At 41.5% G+C, this 17,650-nt stretch overlaps 1 protein-coding gene across 1 annotated transcript in view; it reads left to right on the plus strand.

Annotated features, from left to right (window-relative positions):
* The window catches only part of MLIP (muscular LMNA interacting protein), a 169,608-nt gene that overhangs the window by 63,304 nt on the left and 88,654 nt on the right, over nt 1–17,650 (plus strand). The window contains exons 3-5 of the mRNA XM_077811585.1: nt 3,068–3,226; nt 5,830–6,216; nt 12,867–14,504. Of these exons, the coding sequence (XP_077667711.1) occupies nt 3,068–3,226; nt 5,830–6,216; nt 12,867–14,504 (2,184 nt within the window). The remainder of the gene's footprint in view (nt 1–3,067; nt 3,227–5,829; nt 6,217–12,866; nt 14,505–17,650) is intronic.

Raw genomic sequence — 17,650 nt, forward strand, 5'->3', positions numbered from 1 at the left:
AAAATGTTTTTAAAATTTTTTTTAAATTTCTATAAATGTTGACTCTGTGTGTACTTGGTATTCTCTCTCTACTTTGTTGAACCTTTAAAATTATTAGTCTGAAAACTAACTAATAACCCCTATTAAATATTAATGTTACCTCCATTTCTGATCATACAATATATCTGATATCAAGTGTCAAACAACTACATTACAAGTGGGAGATTACAAGGGAAAGCATTAGCAACTGTGTCAGGTAGCAAGGGTGCTGCAGTACCTTCACTTCTAACTAGAGTTGGAAGGGTAAAGAACAGTCACAGATCCATAAAAAATCCTTGTGTGTTTTTAAAAGAGGATTTGAAAGGCTGCCTGCAGCAGATTGCAGTGAAGAGCGAGGTGCTCTAAAGATTGTGATGGATGGTGTCAGCTTTACAAAGCCCACTCAGCGGCTAGCTAGTATGATGGATGCCCCAGCTTGAGCGAAGGTGATCGTAAATACCATCATAAATATTTGCTCAGGAAAGTCCCTGATAAGAGTCTTTCTGTAAGTTTCTATAAATCATTTTACACATTTATCCTTTCACTCCTTGAAATGTTATTCAGGGAGATGGTGGAACAAAGAAGAGCTAAGGAAATGCAATCTGCAGGGATGATAACGCGCTCGTTCTGAAAAGTACCAGCAGTCTTTGGTGTGGAGATTACAGATCAGACTGCATTCTAGTCACCAGATCCTGAAAACAAATATGCGCATGCTTAACTTTATGCACACGAGTAGTCCCAGAATCAACAGGATAGTTTGCATGTATCCCTGTTCGCAGGAGCAAGGCCCAAGTATTCTATTGTTTGCAAACTAATTGCGGAGCTGCCTATCTGATAATTGCATCTCTGATTCATGAAGACCAAGGGCCAGATTGAAGCGCAGGCCACCCACTGGGGAAAGGCAGAGGCAAGGCAAGGCTGTAAGAAGCGTTGTGGCTCCTTGAAGCAAAATACCACCCAGAGCTCCCCATGAAAAGGAGTATCTAGCATTCACTCCCCTCCACAGGAGCCTGCAGGTCATGTGCCTTGTTCTTCCACGCATTGCCAATCAGCCTTGCTCGCTGAGGCTGGGGCTCAGGCTCTCTCTTTCCCACATCCCTTCGTAACCTGCATCTGGAAGCAAAGAGCAATTCTAGAATGTATAGCACATTCACATGAGTTTGTGAACAAAAGGGCCCAGTTTTGACTTGTGAGGTCATATTGTTCATAAGCATTGAGGTGACTGCCATGTGGTCAGTGTATTTACCTTATGAAGATTTTAAAACATTGCTCATTTAGAATTAGATCTGGAGAAATATAAAATTGTTCTTGACTGTGTCTTAGAGAATAAGGCTCTTGTCCTAAACTGTAAACCAAACTCCAGTGGGCTATGGCTGTGTAAATAATCTGATTGCCTTGTGTAGGTGATTTTGGAGGCAGGTTTATGATCATGAAATCAACATCTACTTAAATTGTTTTAGCTGAAAATCTGTGTTTAACATTTTTAACATCCCGTCAGCTACAAGGCTAGTTTTGCTTAAGTTATATGAATATTTTTCGTCTTTATGTCCTAAAATTGCTACTTGCTTTCAGATGCAAATTACAAAGGAGTATAACAAGTAGCACGTTGCTCAAATTTCTGTTTCGTTGTAAATGAGAAAACCACAGGGGAAAAAACCTCATAGATTGCTGCTATTATGCTACAGCATAATTCAATTCAGTTTAGTCCTGTATTATTATGTTGTCTGAAAATTAGATTAACTACTACAATCCTGAAGTCAGATTTTAGGGATAAACTCCATGAATTCCTTCCATGTTCTTCCATCAGGAGGATGGGGTTGTACCCCTTACCCACCCATGGAAGAATCAATGGAATCTGATCCACAGTTGTCCCCAGATCTGCTATGAGGTCCAGTAGAGGGGCCGTTTCCATCTCCTCTCATCAATCTCTGCTGGCAAGACTGCTTTATACCAGCTTCATTACAAGGGCTTCTTCTGCCAGCACTTGCCTACCAGGACCTTCTATGAAGGGGGATTTCATTGATTGGAGGGGACTGTGGGAAGTCTTGTGCTGTCTTTTAGGTGGAATTCCCATTATGTGCTGAGGCAAAAACTGAACAGCCCCACCCTCTTGACCCCAGCCTGCACTCTTCCTTCACAGTCTTTGTGTAGTACCCCAAACAGGCAGGAAAGGATGAGAAGGAGGTGGGGTCATGGCTTACCCTGACACCTTCCCATATACCTATAGGCCTGTGGGACTGGATGGCTCTGATGTGGAGGTGAGGGAGGAAGTATACTGTAATCTCTATTTGCCTGGTACACTCTTGGAAGCAGAATTCATCCCCAAACTCATCCATGGTTGGCATTGGCTCCATACCAACTTTTACTCTAGGAAGTGTGTCATTTGCACATATTAATGGTGTGGCAAAAACAATGAAGCAAGTTTGGGTTTTCTTCTATTTCCTGAATTATTTTCACAGGTAAACCAATTGGGTGTGTTGATCTTAGTTACAACGTAATTGTTTCAAGAGACACCTGTGATAAATGACTGTGGTTTCATTAATCTGCCAGCTCTATTCCTATGTCATTTGCTACAGTTAAAGGTGCCTTGTTTCAAAAACAACTGTTTAAATTTGTGGTCCGTTCATAAGCAAAAGGTTTTTTGGCCATAGCCTGTGTTCAGGCTGGTGTAAATCTGCTGAACGCAGTAGAGTTATGCAGTGGCACATGCAGACTAGTGGAGTGTGATGCAGGAGAATTATGGAACATCAAACTGTGGGCCAAACTCACCACTGAGATACCCACAATGCAACTGTACCGATTCAATATGGTGGCACTAGGTGTGAGCCAGGACAACGTTTTGTCCTTTATGAATATACTTTCTCAGATTTGATTAGAAAATACATATATTGCTAGGACACAAAACCCATCCATCAGTAAAGCTAGTGAAATAAGCATAAGGCATGAGGATGTATATTGGATCAGTCATAAGAATTAAACAGACTCTTTCTTCTTTGGTAAAAATAATCTCCATCAAGATTAAAAGCTACATTCATTATGTATCTTGTAGGTCCCCTCTGGAGAATCCGGAACCAAACCTTTGACCTTCACATTTGTTCCATCTATCGGACGACTTCCGACTCACTTTCAGGTTGTAGATGTCTGTAAACTGCTTGTGAGAACTTCAGAGGAGCCAAACAATGAAAGCAGTCAAGAAATTATAAATAGGGTAGGATTTTATATTGACATAGTTTTACATTTACTTGAAAGGTATGGAAAAGTCTTCCTGACTGTCACTGAACTGGTATTGTTCCTCCTTAACCTCTTCCCTGTTGGAGTTTGAGTGTAAATTCCAGGACCATCAGAGAAGCAGCCATGCAATATACATAGAAACATGGGAGTTGCTATAATGGAGCAGACTGATGGTCTGCCTAAGGTATTTTGCCTTTGGTGGAGTTTATACCTGAAGTAAACCACTCCCCATCTCCATAATGTGTTCTGCCAATTATGTAATGATATATCATGATGATGTGATGAGGGTGGAAAGGGGACATGAATAGGTACATTCGAATTATCATAGTGGAATACACCAATAGTAAGTCACAGAATCCTGCCTTCAGCAATGGCCACCGTTGGATGCTCCACATGAAGGTGCCAGTCCTCATAATTATTCTAATTCTGCAAAAATACTGCAGTAAAATTAAAGTTTCTTCTGTTTTGAAACTGCCTATGTTAAGATGGGTGCTCTACACTTGAAATGGGGAGTACCACAGGACGCAGGTATCCTTTGCTAACTGGGACAGTCTTTGAAGTGCAACTGCTGAACAGCACAGAGGACATGTCTTACTGACTTCAGCTGGTGAGCACCTTATCTCCTGCAGACCAATATCCTGTGTAACTTTTGGATTTAGGTAGTATAACTACAAATGTTCCTCTTGATCATATATAAATAATTTTTAAAAATGCTGCTAAACCATTTGCCTCGGTGATTTCCTGTGATAGTGAATTCCCTAGGCTCACATTACACTGCATAGGGAAATATTTCCTTTGCTTTTCATTTATTCTTGTGTTATTTGAAAGCATAAATATGATCCTCTGATTAATTTCCACACTCCTTTTGGTCTTGTCCCTTCAAGTCCTTTTATGCTACATAGCTGGGAATGCAATTTGGTGGCACTCCAGTTCAAGTAAACATAAGCTACACATGGGGGCAAGTAGTGTGCAGCACTAGGAATAGTTCCTGAACTGAATGGAAGTCTCAAGCACCTTGAACATCTTCTCCCCAGGGCACAGCATTACAAAAACGGTTGAATGTGGGCAGAGAATGGGCGTGTCTGAGGAAGTTGAGTTTAAATGTAATCTTCATCTTGCAAATAGTCACTTAGTTACTTGCTCCTTCCTTTGACCGTGTAGCTGCTACTTGCAGCAGAAGTGCCAGAAACTCCCTAGAACTGGGAGGCCACCGGCACCTGAACCATGCCCCCACACATGCTCTGCCCCTTCTCCTGAAGTCCCACCTTCACCCCACCTGTTTTCCCAAGGCCTGACTTGCTCCACCCCTTCCTCCCCAAGGTCCCATCCTTGCTCTGCCTCTTCCTCTGAGGCTCCCACTTTTAAAAGTGATGGGGCTATGGCTCCATGACCTCCTCCCCTCACCCCGCCCCATTTCAGCACCCCTGACTAGCAGTGCTCTCAGGAAGCAGAATCAGGTTTTCCTGAGTTCTGTGTCCATCCATCACATTTCAGTATGCTCTAATGCAGGCAGCACTCACGTATGCTGAGCAGCAGTAGGACCTTCATACCCCCTTTTATTCTCCTTTCCAAACTGAGCATGGCCAAAATTTTCACAAGCAAGTCACCCAAACTCAAATTTAGATATCAAAATAAGTGGTCTGATTTTCGAAATAACTTATTTCCCTGTAACTCCCATTGCAGCCAATGGGAATCTAATTCTGTAGTATGCCCCTTACAGAGCATGCATATGTAAGCCCTACCGGTGATTTATTTCATACATCCATTCATCTGCCTGATCCCTTCTGCTAGGCCAGGGAAACAAAATACAGCAATCATTTCAAATATTGGATGACTCAGCAATGCATAAGACATATGCAAAGGATAACACTACTGCAGCACTTGCCGGGATAAATACTAGAAACTGAAAAAGCAGAATATTATCTGCTGTAAAAAGAACAATTGTGCTTTGTGCTAAAATGCTTACCCTTAAATGTACAGTAAAGCTTCCTGACCTCACATTCTTTTGTTTCCTCTTTCCAAAGAATGCCCTGGATTCAGGTCCTTTGTTCCTTTGTTGCTATGTATGGGTTTTGCCCCAAATTTCTCTGTCAGATAGTTGTGAGTGGTATTGTCTGCTCTTGTGGATCCCACAGTCAGAATTCCACCCCCATCATGTCTGCTTTAGGCTGGCCTCACAGCTCATTCTGCTTGACTGCACCCCATCCTCCCTCCCAATTGCAATGTTATTCCCAACATCAAATCCAATCTATTGTTTTGACTTGAGTCTCCCATTTCTGTGTTATGTAGCTAGAAAGGCGACAAGTGTCTCCCTTTATAACAGATTTAATGTATGGGCCAGTGTGTTGGTGGGAGGGAAGGTGCCGGGAGTGGGAAAGCATGCTAGTGGAACAACAGAACAGGCAACTTCTGTTCTCTCGGACACACCCAGGCTAGGCTGGAGCCTGAGATCTTGGCTTATCTTCTGGGAGATTGGTATCATAGTGCCAGCTAGTGCTGCAAGCTAAAGGTTCCTTCTGTTTTTATGGAGAAACAAATAATATTCAGCTAAAATAGAATTTATTTTAATGTGTTTTGCAGTCTACCATAGTCTCTGATGACCTGGCCTTAAAAAGTGGAATCAGGCAAGACAGTGAATCCACCTATCACGCAGGCACCAGCCAAAAGATTTTCCAGCCAAAAGAGTATAAGATGAGCAAAGGAGACATGCAGGAGAGTGACCTTTTCAAGGCTGAGTTTGTCTTTATTACGGACTCTGATGAAGGAGATGAAGAGACCGTTTCCAGAAACAGTGTTCAGCAGCCTTCTGTAGGTCATGGCATTGGGCATGTGAGATGTCAGCTATTGGCTACCTCCCACATTTCTTCTGGTGGTGAGTCAAGCAAACCTCCTGGTGACCTGAATGTTCCTGAGACACAATGTGCTGCGCTGTCAGATAGTGCTACCCGTTCCCCCAAACAACGCCAGGTAAGTTGTTATTTTAACTCTCCTGTGTGGGTGGGGTGTGCATGTCAACTTTTACTTGCCATCTCTTTTGCGATGTGGTCATCCAGTTCAGCTCAGGATGGATGTTGATTACTGGCTGCTTTTTGTGGATTATTAGTAATTTCTCTCTTTTGCCACAGTCAATAGTTCTACATTTCTACCTAAAAGTGGGTAAAACAGTAGAGAGGGTGTATAAAGGGAGCTGTTAACAGAGGTGGAGGTGAGTAGCTGGTACAGATCTGTTAATCTTTTTCTTCTTGCCTCTCTGATATACTCATCACAACACAACCTAAAGGTATAGGACTAGATTCTCAATTTGTGAAAATTGGCATAGCTCCATTGAAATCAATGGATCTTGGAGCTAAGCTGATTTAGCACTGAGGACCTGTATGTGAATTTTCCCTTCTCTGAAACTTATGCAGTCATTGACGTCTGCGCAAAGAGGGTATAAAATGCTTCTGTTCTAAATTAGTGTCATTTTTCATTGTCTTTGCACGGGTGTAAACGACAACTCAAGGTGCAAGGCCCATTCTGTGGGCTTGTCTTCACTGCAACAGTTAGTACACTTGAGTTACTGCACTTAACTAACTCAGGTGAGAGTGAGCCCACTTCAAAACCACACTTGGAGTTACGAATAGTGATTGGATTAGCAGCACAGAGTGACTGGATTAACAGAATGATTAGAGTGGATTAGCTGCTGATGAATTGCTGTAATTTGAGCTGCAACGCACCCTCCCCCCTGCTCCCCTTCTCCCCCCCACCCACCATTGGCCAGGGAGTTTGAGTTCAAAGCACCACTTAACTGAAGCTACAGATTGTTTTGTGTGGATGGGAGTTGAGTTAAGGGTAACCCTTGAATTATAACTCAGGCTAACTACTCTGTTATCCTATACATGGCACATGGTTTTATATTAGGCAAAATTTAGGACTCTAAAGAAAAAAATAACTAATGGTGTTCAGAGTTTATTTTATTTGGAGATGGATGAATTTGAACCAGAGGGTAAATAAATTGTGCATACATTCAGAAACTTGACTTCTGATGTTTCTGGAAGGAGCACAGATTGTCTCCAGGGAATTGTAGATGGGGAAATAATTTTCTCTTTTTTTAAAACATAATTGGCCAGATCCTCAATTGATGTAAATCCCTTCACTTCAATAGAGCTGTGCTAGTCCGAAAATCCAGCCCTTTGGTGTTTCTAAAGAGAAAATAAGCCCTGTTGCTTTCTCTAACAAAATGAATAATTCTTGATGTCCAAGGCTCAACTCCTGATGTCCTTATTCAGTTTTTACTCAAATTCCCAGTGATCTCAGTGTTCTCATGTGACTTTATGACTGAGTAAAACCGAAAAGAAAGGAGCTTAGGATATAATCCTTCACGAGGAATTATTCATTGGGCTGTGCTCAGTCCCAGTGAAGTCAATGGAAGTATGATGGCATATACAAACCCCACACGGGGCAGCACAGGGCTAAGGAATTAATGTGGGTTTAGGCAGCTTTGGCCCACGACATATGTGAGAGATGTCAGTATTGGAGAGAGGAGCTTAAAAGGGAGAAGACCAGCTCAGTTCGTGGCACATGAGTCAGGAGAGCAGATCTCCAGTCCTCAGGTCTTGGAGCAAGGATTGGATAAAGGCAAGAAGTCCTCAGCTGAGCACTGCCTGGAGACCCCTCCCTGAAGGAAGCACAGTTCTGTTGTGGATCCACCTGTGATAAGACTATTGTTTTATACTACTGGTGACCTTAGTTTGGCCCACAGCTTTGCAGAAGCATTCTGGATGAGAGCTTTACCACATCTGTGGGATGACTTGTTGGTGTGGGTTTGTTGACAACCACCAAGAGGGTGGACTATCTGGGGCTCAGTCTGAGGACAGAGCCTCGTGAGACTTGACTGGCATACAGGAACACCTGGACACCGCAGAGCAGAGGCCTGGGTGAGTGCTAGGGCCTGGTTCAGGGCCTAGGGGGTGCCCTGGGATAGGAACCCTGTTGATAGGAAGTGTTGCCTGTGTAAGAAACAAAAGAATTGGTCCTTGATGAGGCAGCTTACAAGAAATGAAGATGAAAATTTACTTGTGGTACTTTGAGTCCACACAGATCATGGAAGGGTTAGTTAGGAATTTTCTCCAGTAGCAGCTATCAAATATATGGCAAAGTTTTTATAAGTGAAACAGAGAGTAATATACATGCCATAGTTTCTTAATGAGTTTTTGATGGTCTGACGAGCAATAGGAGACTTGATTGGCAGTGTAGGAAAAAAAATGTAGCCTCTGGCCTTCTGTGCAGAGTTTGGAAGAATTCAGATAAAGTCTGTTCAACTGTATTAATCCTATACCTGAATGTATACAGGGTAAATGTTTATTATACCTGATGTGTATGCCTCAAGTGTATACCTTTCAGGTCATTGTTCTAAAGACACATGGCTGACAGATCAACAACTTTATGTACTCTTCCCATCTTCTTTAGTGTCTAAATAATATCTGTTACCCTGTATGTGATAAATAGAATACATTTTGACTAAGCTGCTTTTTTCTGGTGTTCAAAGTCCATCTCTACTGAGCTCCTCTCAATATTTCTATGGTAACTCGCTTGCTTTTAGTGGTTTAGTATTTAGTGTAGTGATTAACCCTAAAATGAAGGGAAATTATGAACATTTAAAATGGCTACGTTACTTATACCAGGTGTAGTGGCACGCGCCTGTAATTCCAACTACTTGAGAGGCTAAGGCTGGCAGATCGCTGGAGCCCAGGGGTTCTGGGCTGCGATATGCTATGCCGATCACGTGTCCGGTGCCACTGACAGCCTGGCCAATGGGTAGCTGAAGGACTGGCTAACAACTCAAACGATGCACTGTGATCAGCGCTCTCTCTAGGAGGACTGATTGGAGAAGGTGATGTTACTTATCTGCAAGTAAATTTACTGGTATTATTCACAGAGGTGTCTCTTACATAGGAGTCTACATTGTAAAATGATCTCGGTTACAAAATCAACATTGTGGTCAACTTTGGTGATTGTACATATACTACAACATTTGTTTAAAAGAATCACTAACATCTTCATTTCCTGTCGGTGGGGGAAGGAGAACAATGACTGACACTGAAGTAAACAGATGTTCCAAACACCCTTAACTTGCTTGACCATTGCTGCAAAAAAAATTAATGTCATATTCAAAGTATGAAAAGCAGTTCAGTATTTCAAATTTAATAACTTACTAGTTATCACTTCTTCTGCTCCCCTCACTTCTTGTAAGCCTGAAGTGGTTGTTGAAGTAGCCGGGAATCATGAGGCAGGCAGTGATCATAAATCAGCCAGTTCTCTCCGTTTTCTCTTCTGTAACGCTCATGCTCCACCCACATGGCATAATGGAGCACCAGTTGCCCCAGAAGCGAGAAGCCACTAGATCAACTCATGTGTTAATGAATTACTAACAGATCAAATGTTTAGTGAATAGGGAGGAGCAAACAAATAATATTCCACGTTAAAACATGGTAGATGTGAGTTTAGATTCAGCTGATGAATGATGACAGATGCACATAAGGCTGCAGGGTGGCTCATCTTTTGTAGTTGTGTATGAGGGCATGGAGAGAACATTCCCTCATTTTCCCCTTGTGCCCTTACACAAACCCAGACACCTTGTGACTAGAGGGTATAGGTTCTCCCCAACCCCTTCTGCATCTGCCAGCAAAGCTGGTCATCCATAGATGGGAGTGAATGGTGCACCCTCTCTTTGTACAGGCTCTTGCTTTAGGCCATAATCTAGCCCTTATAAAACAAAATAAACTACAATAATCTGTAGTTTATCAGCATTCTGGATTCTGCTCTCATGGTATCTTTTGAGAGTCTGCTTTTCGTATTGGCTCCCACTTCAGACACAATGAAATTTACAAGAACGCTCACTTTTTAAAGGAAATGTAAGAGTTTCAATATCAGATCTCTGTGTTTGTCTTTGGGTAACTTACCTACATGGAAATCCCAGGTTACAAGGCAGGATGTCCCAGATATTCTTTTTCTGACCCTGTTATGATGGGAGATTCCATGAAATAGCTAATAGGAAAGCTATCCATTAACACTTTAAAAACTCATTAACCTTTTGATGAATCCAGCCCAGTGTTTCATGTCCTTACTGATCATAAGCAGAAGCAGTAGAAGAAATACAGTCTGTTTACATATCTCTTACATGCCCCACACTGTATAGGTGCCCCACAGAAATAAACACCTAACATAAAAGATTAATTCTTATTATGGCATTGGATTTCAGGTTCGGTAGTCTTGCCAATAATTTTGCAAGGTCATAGTCTGTGTGTGTGTGTGTATATATATATATATATACGTAGGTGTGTGTATTTAAAACCCAGTTATAAACATAATTATGAGAAATCTAAAAAACAAGGTGCCCATCAAAGAGTTCAGTGTTGCTTCAGCTAGATTGTAAGATCCTTGAAGTAGGGGACATACTGTTTTATGTTTGTAAACTGCCAAGTCCATTGCTCAATAGATGATAAAAATAGCAAGAAGCAATCAGAATGCCAGATACATTCTTCCCTCTGAACTGCCACTGAACAAATTCCTTAATATGGTGATAGCACAGTGCTACAGGAGATGCTGCATGAGACATTAAAAATGAGGACCTAACCACTTCTAGGACCTGATTCTTGTTTATACAAAGGCACTTCCTACAGCTTTGGCACTATAGAGAGGCATTGAAGTAGGAGCAAATTACATCTACCCCCACTTTCAGGCCAGTGGTGTAAAGAGGCTATAATGAATCAGGCTCCTAATCTTTAAAGGTCCAAATATACTTTATGTGAGACAGCAGTTCTCCACCGGGGTCTGGGGCCCCCTGGGGGGCCTCAAGCAGGTTTCAGGGGGTCTGCCAAGCAGGGCTGGTGTTAGACTCGCTGGGGCCCAGGGCAGAAAGCCAAAGCCGGGAGGTGCAGTGCTAAAGCCTGGGGGCCCAAGCCCTGCCACCTGTGGGTGAAGCCAAAGTCTGAGCAACTTAGCTTAATGGGGCCCCCTGTGGCATGGGACCCCAGGTAATTGCCCTGCTTGCTATTCCCTCCCCCCCAATGCTGGCCCTGGCTTTTATATGCATTGAAATAGTTGTTGTGGCACAGCTGGGCTGTGAAATTTTTATAGTGGGGGTGGGGGGGGGGAAGGGCAGGAGGCTCAGAAAGAAAAAGGTTGAGAACCCCTTCTGTAAGAAATGGGGTCTTAGCTCTAGCGTCCTGAGCAAATTCCATGTTCCTGCCGGTACTTGTATTCGCTCTTTCTGTTTCCTCGACAGATTCTGCTCTTCCTTGCAATCCTCATGTGTTGGTTGGCAGCTGATGCAGTCAACCTGAGATGAAGCTACATTTCAGTAGAGTGTGACTTGATCTATGTACACATTCACCACATCATCTATGTGGTCACCTTTTAAAAGTGAACAATAGTTACCACACAGTGTCACAGTTTCTCCTGTACTTAACAAAGGAAATACAATACCTGTTAGAAATTGCTGACTTAGTTTTAACCATTATGTTTTCATTTAATTATTTTCAGTAATATCAAGAGAAAATAGAAATGGTGCTCACTGTATATCAAGGGCCTAGTCTCACTCCTATGGAAGCTAGTGGCAGTTGTTCCATTGACTTCAGTGGACACAAGATCAGGCCAGAAGTTTTTTAAATAGTTCAGGACTGTCTGGAATAAAAGATGTTCGATCACCCTCCGATAATATTATTATTTAGAAGTATTTGTTAAAATTTGAAAGTAGATGAGTAATGTGTAGAAATTGTTTGTTATAAAAACTGAACAAGAACCCGCAAACCTCCTCCTCCTTATTTGTCTGACACAAATGTAATACAGCAGTAGTTATTCAAGTGTGGTATGCTGCAAAGACTAGTTTTTATTTTAGTTGCAAACCAAGCAACATATCAACTCATTATCTGACAAATTCTAAACCATATGGACTAAATCTTGAAGTACTTACTCAGGAAAATCATTGCCTGACTAAGGACATCCATACATAGTCATATAAACTGTAGTGGGTTTCTACTGTATTTTCAGTGGAGGGAGATATCTTTCATATGTAATTATGACATTACAAGAGGTAATCCTTTTGATGACAGACGGTTTGAATTCTATCACCCTTATTCACATTGTGTAGGACCTTATTTCATGAGGAACAGAATTGGACACTAAATATATTATAGATATTTAGGGCCACATTCTGCTCTCACACCAATGTAACTATTGTTGTGATCAGTGATCATATATATGTGTGTGTGTGTGTGGTTGAGGACCATAACTTCTAGTTGCATCATATGCTTACTGACAGCATGATTACTTCAGTTTTTGCTTAAATGGGAAACACAATAGCCTGGAACCTAAAGAAGTGGTAACTTGTTTATGTAAGCAAAACAAAATCTCCATCAAAATAATTTAAGTGCACAAGTTGTTTGTTCTGAATCCTGTCTCATTAGAAAGCAGCCCACCAGGCTGTGTTACTGACAGTTAAGATACCCTGGTGCTGTTAGCCCACAATATAGTACTAATATAAATACTTTATGCATGATCATGCAACCAATATGTAAGATTTTAACAGTTTCCCTCATCTCACTCTATTTTAACACTTCTCTTTCTTTTTTTCCCAGTTAACTTCTCCTTCTACTTTTGATCATCTTTCTCATAAACCACCTGCTGCCTGCTTAATTTCTCCAACTAAACTGAAAGTAGAATGTGAGATTGTTAACCCGAAACAAGCCTCTTCTCTGGAAGAATCCTATAACAAGTGGCAGTCTGCAGCTAGGTCTTCTAAACAAGATTCATCTACGTGTTTTCAGGCTCCTGCTCACAGTTCACCTCTTTACATGCCCCAGAGATCCCCATCTGTATTAAACAGCCCTTCTTCCAGTACTCAATTCTCCAATAACCTTCAAATGCCAAATATTGCTATGCCTAACTATGTTTACAATATGTCTGAATTCACAGCATCATCAGATCCAAGCAAGAGTCCAACTCCAGTTTCATATTTTCCCAATTCAGCAGGAATACCAGGTTCTCCAGATCAGTCTGTATCTCCCTGTTCTTCTAAGAAATTTAACACATTTTTTGCCACCCCTGTCCATATCATAGCACATTCATTATCACCTAGTCCTAAACCACTGTCCTCCCCATTTTATGGTTCCTCCTCAACCATATGTAGTGTAAATGAGCCTTGTAGCAGGATGTCATCTAGTGGAAATCTGCTGAAGTCAGGAATTAAATCCCCTCTGCCAACCAGACTCTCCCTTTTAACTGCTATTCTGAAGTCAGGCCCATCTCAGCAAAGACCACTCTCCCCTGCATCCTGTCCCCCTACCTTTTCTCCTAACTCCCTTCGCTCCTCAACATGCACAGTAGATCAAAAGTTTAAAACAAGTCCCCCTACTCCTAAGAAATCTGCCTCAAGCTTTTCTATTAAGTCAAACTCTCCAAGCCAAGAGGAACATTGGCCTTCGCTATTGTCTCACTCACCCATTCATGTGCCTTTGTCCTCAAAGCCCATTTCTACTCCTCGGGCTAGATCCCTTTCCCCTAAAAAGCACCTTCATGCCAGAACACTTTCTCCTGACTCATTATATCCTCTGTCATCCACCATTTCTCCCTATAGGAAAACAGCTGTGTCTCCCCTGTTACAACCCAAATCACCTTCAGTGCCGCCCCCTGTCCCGAGACACTCTTCTTCCCTTCACCCTGCACTTTCTCCTACAAAACCATTGCCTTACCCTGTCCACAAACCCCAAAGGCCTGAAAAGTCTAGGAGAGTCCACACCTACTCACCCACTTTCACTTGTAAATCATACCCTTTATCCTCTCCTGCCAATGAAAAAGGCATAGTCTCCCCTATCCTAGAAAAATGTTCCTCCTCTTCTCCAAATCTTATGCATCCAACCTATAAATCAAAAGCAGGTTCATCCCAGATGTCTGCTCAGGAACTGAATCCTGTCTCCCCTACCCCTTCAAATGTCTCAACCCATTGGTCTTCGTCACCTGCTACTTCTACATCGCCTATTTGCTCACCCTATAATATTCATTCCCACTCACCACAACTTAATTCCTCCTCACTACACCCAAAACATAGAGTTTATTCATCAGCTGCAAGACCTAAGCAGTTGCCCACTATATCAGTAACACCATGTAGATCTCCTGTCCCAGGCCAGTCACCTTGTACACCGTTGTCAAGATCCAGGGAGCTGAGTTCACCTAAGTCTTTTTCCCGGCCTCCTGATCATGAAAGCCTGAAACCCAAGGTACTTGTCTTGCATGCTTATTTTCTAATAGACCTTTGTCTTCATAGAAAAATTTACATAGTAAAATTAAGCAAGTGGGTAATTGTTTTAAAAGAGAAAAACTTACTATATTAATGGTGTAAATACAAAATCATAACATCACATGTTACTAACAGCATGTTTTACATTATGGAAGCAGCCATGTCAAGAGTTTGTAGTGTAAAAAGATATTGTCAGTGGGTGGGAGGAGGAGCTGGTGGAGATTGACTTGTTGGCAGTTGTTTGGCAATAGATTTGATTATCTTTAATTGTTATAAAACTCAGGTAAAACAGTGCTGGATATAATATTAATAACTAAACATATTCTGTGCAAGTTAAGAGAGCAGATGTAAGTCAGCATAGTTCCCCATTGAAAACAATGGAACTGCACTGATTTATGTCAGCTGAGGTGAGGCAGAGAAAGAATCTATCTGTTCTCTCAGTTTTCACTTGTTGATCTCTGCTGCTGTTATGCCCAGTCCTGGCAGCCTGCTACAGTTTTGGCTAAAATCCCAACTCTTCTGCAGCTCTGTCCTAATCTTTTGCCTCATTCTGCTGTGTCCACGTGCTGAAGAAGAGCACTGTGTAGCTTGAAATCTTGTCTCTCTCACCAACAGAAGTTGGTCCAATGAAAGATATTCCCTCGATCCACTTGTCTCTCTGCTACACTATAGATACTTCACCTCTACTAACTTGGTTGGTAAAGTGCTGACTTGATTCTTGTGCTTCTGTGTTGTAAATTCTTAATGTTGTAAATTCTGTATTACGAAAAAAGAACCCACCCCAACTGCATTTGCTGCTTCAAATATGTCTGCCCTGCACTCTGCTGAATCAGCTCTGCCTCCTGCTCTTTGCCCTCCATAAGAAGAGGGGGAGAGTCCCAGCAGAGGGAGGAGAAGCAGTAAAGGGAATTGCTGTAAGAGGATTTAGACATCAGTGACTTTTAAAATGCTTGATGTGGAGTGTGGAGTAAGAAAGAAGGAATGGGAGGGGGGAAGAAAGGGAAAGTGTGTGGGCCAAAAAGGATGCAACAGATGTGTACATGTGAGAACTAAGGGAGCTAGAAAACACAAAAGAAAAGATGACAACAGAAGCAAATAGAGTTCATGGTTTTCTGTCCTCCTTAGCCAGGATTCTGCGCTCTCCATTTTTCTTTGTTTCTCTTCTTTCTTACCCCTCGGCTCTCCTCTTACAGCTGAAGTATAGTTACGATCTTCGGAATGATGTCATACTTTATCGAATTACTGTAATTATCAAATTACTGTAATATCTTTCACTGGACCAACTACTGTTTACTCTTGAGCTTTCATAGATTTCCTCTACAACTCACATTCTCTTGTGAGCAGAATACGATCTCTTTAATGTTCAAGTCAAACTTTCAAACTCAGGATATTTGAGTGTGATTGAAATTTGACTAGACAAGCTCAGCCATCCCTAAATTTGAGAGAGCTGCTATTCTGTGGAGTTTTACAGGCTTTAGAGATCTTGGTAAAGAAGTGTTTTATAAGCAAGGAGAGAATTAAGGCAAAGAATGTTAGACCCACTGCAAAGCTGGGTCTGACCTAGTTTTTGTCAAACAATAGGAGTGAGAGGCCATGAAGTCACTACTGACTTTACTCAAAAAATAGACAGCATTTTTATTGAAATTTGTCATTGCATGGTAGCTAAAAATATTTTTTCTGTACATTCTCATTTATATTTTGACATTGAAATATAAGTTTTCAACATGATCCCCATAATAATTATACTCCACTGTATCTGTGAGTGAGCAAGAGGCCCATCAGTTACACTCTGTGTGGCAAACCCTGCCCTCTCCTCCATGGGTACAAAGGGGATATATATAACTAGCATGGTATATTCCTTACAATCAGAAAGAAAAGAAAAGCAGAGCTGGCAACTGAATGTTTTAATCAGTATTTTGCATTAAAGTTGACATTTCCCCTCAGTAAAAATTAAATCTGGTCAATATGTTCTGTATAATTCCTGTCCTTTTTGTAGCAAGTCTTTGTTGAATTAACAGCAGCATAAATGGCTCATCACCCAAATCTGTCATGTTACATTAAGACACTTTTTCTGTAAACCAAACTCTGCTGATGAGAAAGCATTATTCCTTCGATTTTGTGGTACCAAAACAGTTTGGGCGGGAGTGTGGAAAGCATGTCAGCTAGTAAAGATTCATTTTAATAAATGAAAAACTAGCAGTGATGCAGCAATAAAGCTGAAAAATCAAGCACTCAAAAGTCAGCACATTCCAAAAGTTAAGGTTTTTCCTTCAGTGTTAACTCAGCCACGTTGTACATACTCAAATATACAGTTTGTTACACCATGCAGTAATAATCAGTCACTACAGTCTCTGTGCAGTACTTAGTGCTAAAATCAAACAGATTGGGGAGAAAGAGACCTGTGGACTCCACATATTGCTGGTATTGTCTCACCTCAAGCCTTACAAAAAAAGGAAGATTTGAGAGAGAGTGGTAACCAGCATCAACAAATGAGCAAAGGCCTACCAAACCAGTGAGCTTGTGGAGCTCTTGGGCCAACTCAGTGAAAACAGGGGAGGGAAGTGTTGAATTGATACAGTCATCGACCATTAATTAATTCATAGATGTTAAAGCCAGAAGAGAACCTGTATAACACAGGCCATAGAATTTCATTCAGAGATTCCTGCACCAAGCCTGTAATTTGTGGCTGCAAAAGATCATTTCTTTTGGAAAAACATCCAATCTTGATTAGAGTTCAAGTGATTGAGCATCCACCATATCTCTGGGGAAGTTGGTCCAATGGTTAATTATTGGTAAATATTACTGATAAAAATTGTGCTGTATTTCTAGTTTGAATTTGACTAGCTTGAGCTAGTTATAATTGTCACAACTTCTTGGACATGCTAAAGGCTGTTAGGAGCTTCTACCTGATGCAACTTGATCCAGGAAACCATGTTGTAACTGGATTGCGAACACTGTACCTCACCCACCTAGTCTCTGTGAGAAAAAGGGCAGAGAAAGGGGGAGAGAACATCTCAGGTGGAAAAATTAAAACAATATCTAAACCATGTTACACCATCTTGTATGTGTTGTGAAGTGTGCAGCTCATTTTGGGGCACCATGTTCTAATAAATATAATGAATTAGT

The sequence above is a fragment of the Eretmochelys imbricata genome, chromosome 3 (genome assembly GCF_965152235.1).
Source record: "Eretmochelys imbricata isolate rEreImb1 chromosome 3, rEreImb1.hap1, whole genome shotgun sequence".
In the NCBI taxonomy this organism is placed as follows: Eukaryota; Metazoa; Chordata; order Testudines; family Cheloniidae; genus Eretmochelys; species Eretmochelys imbricata.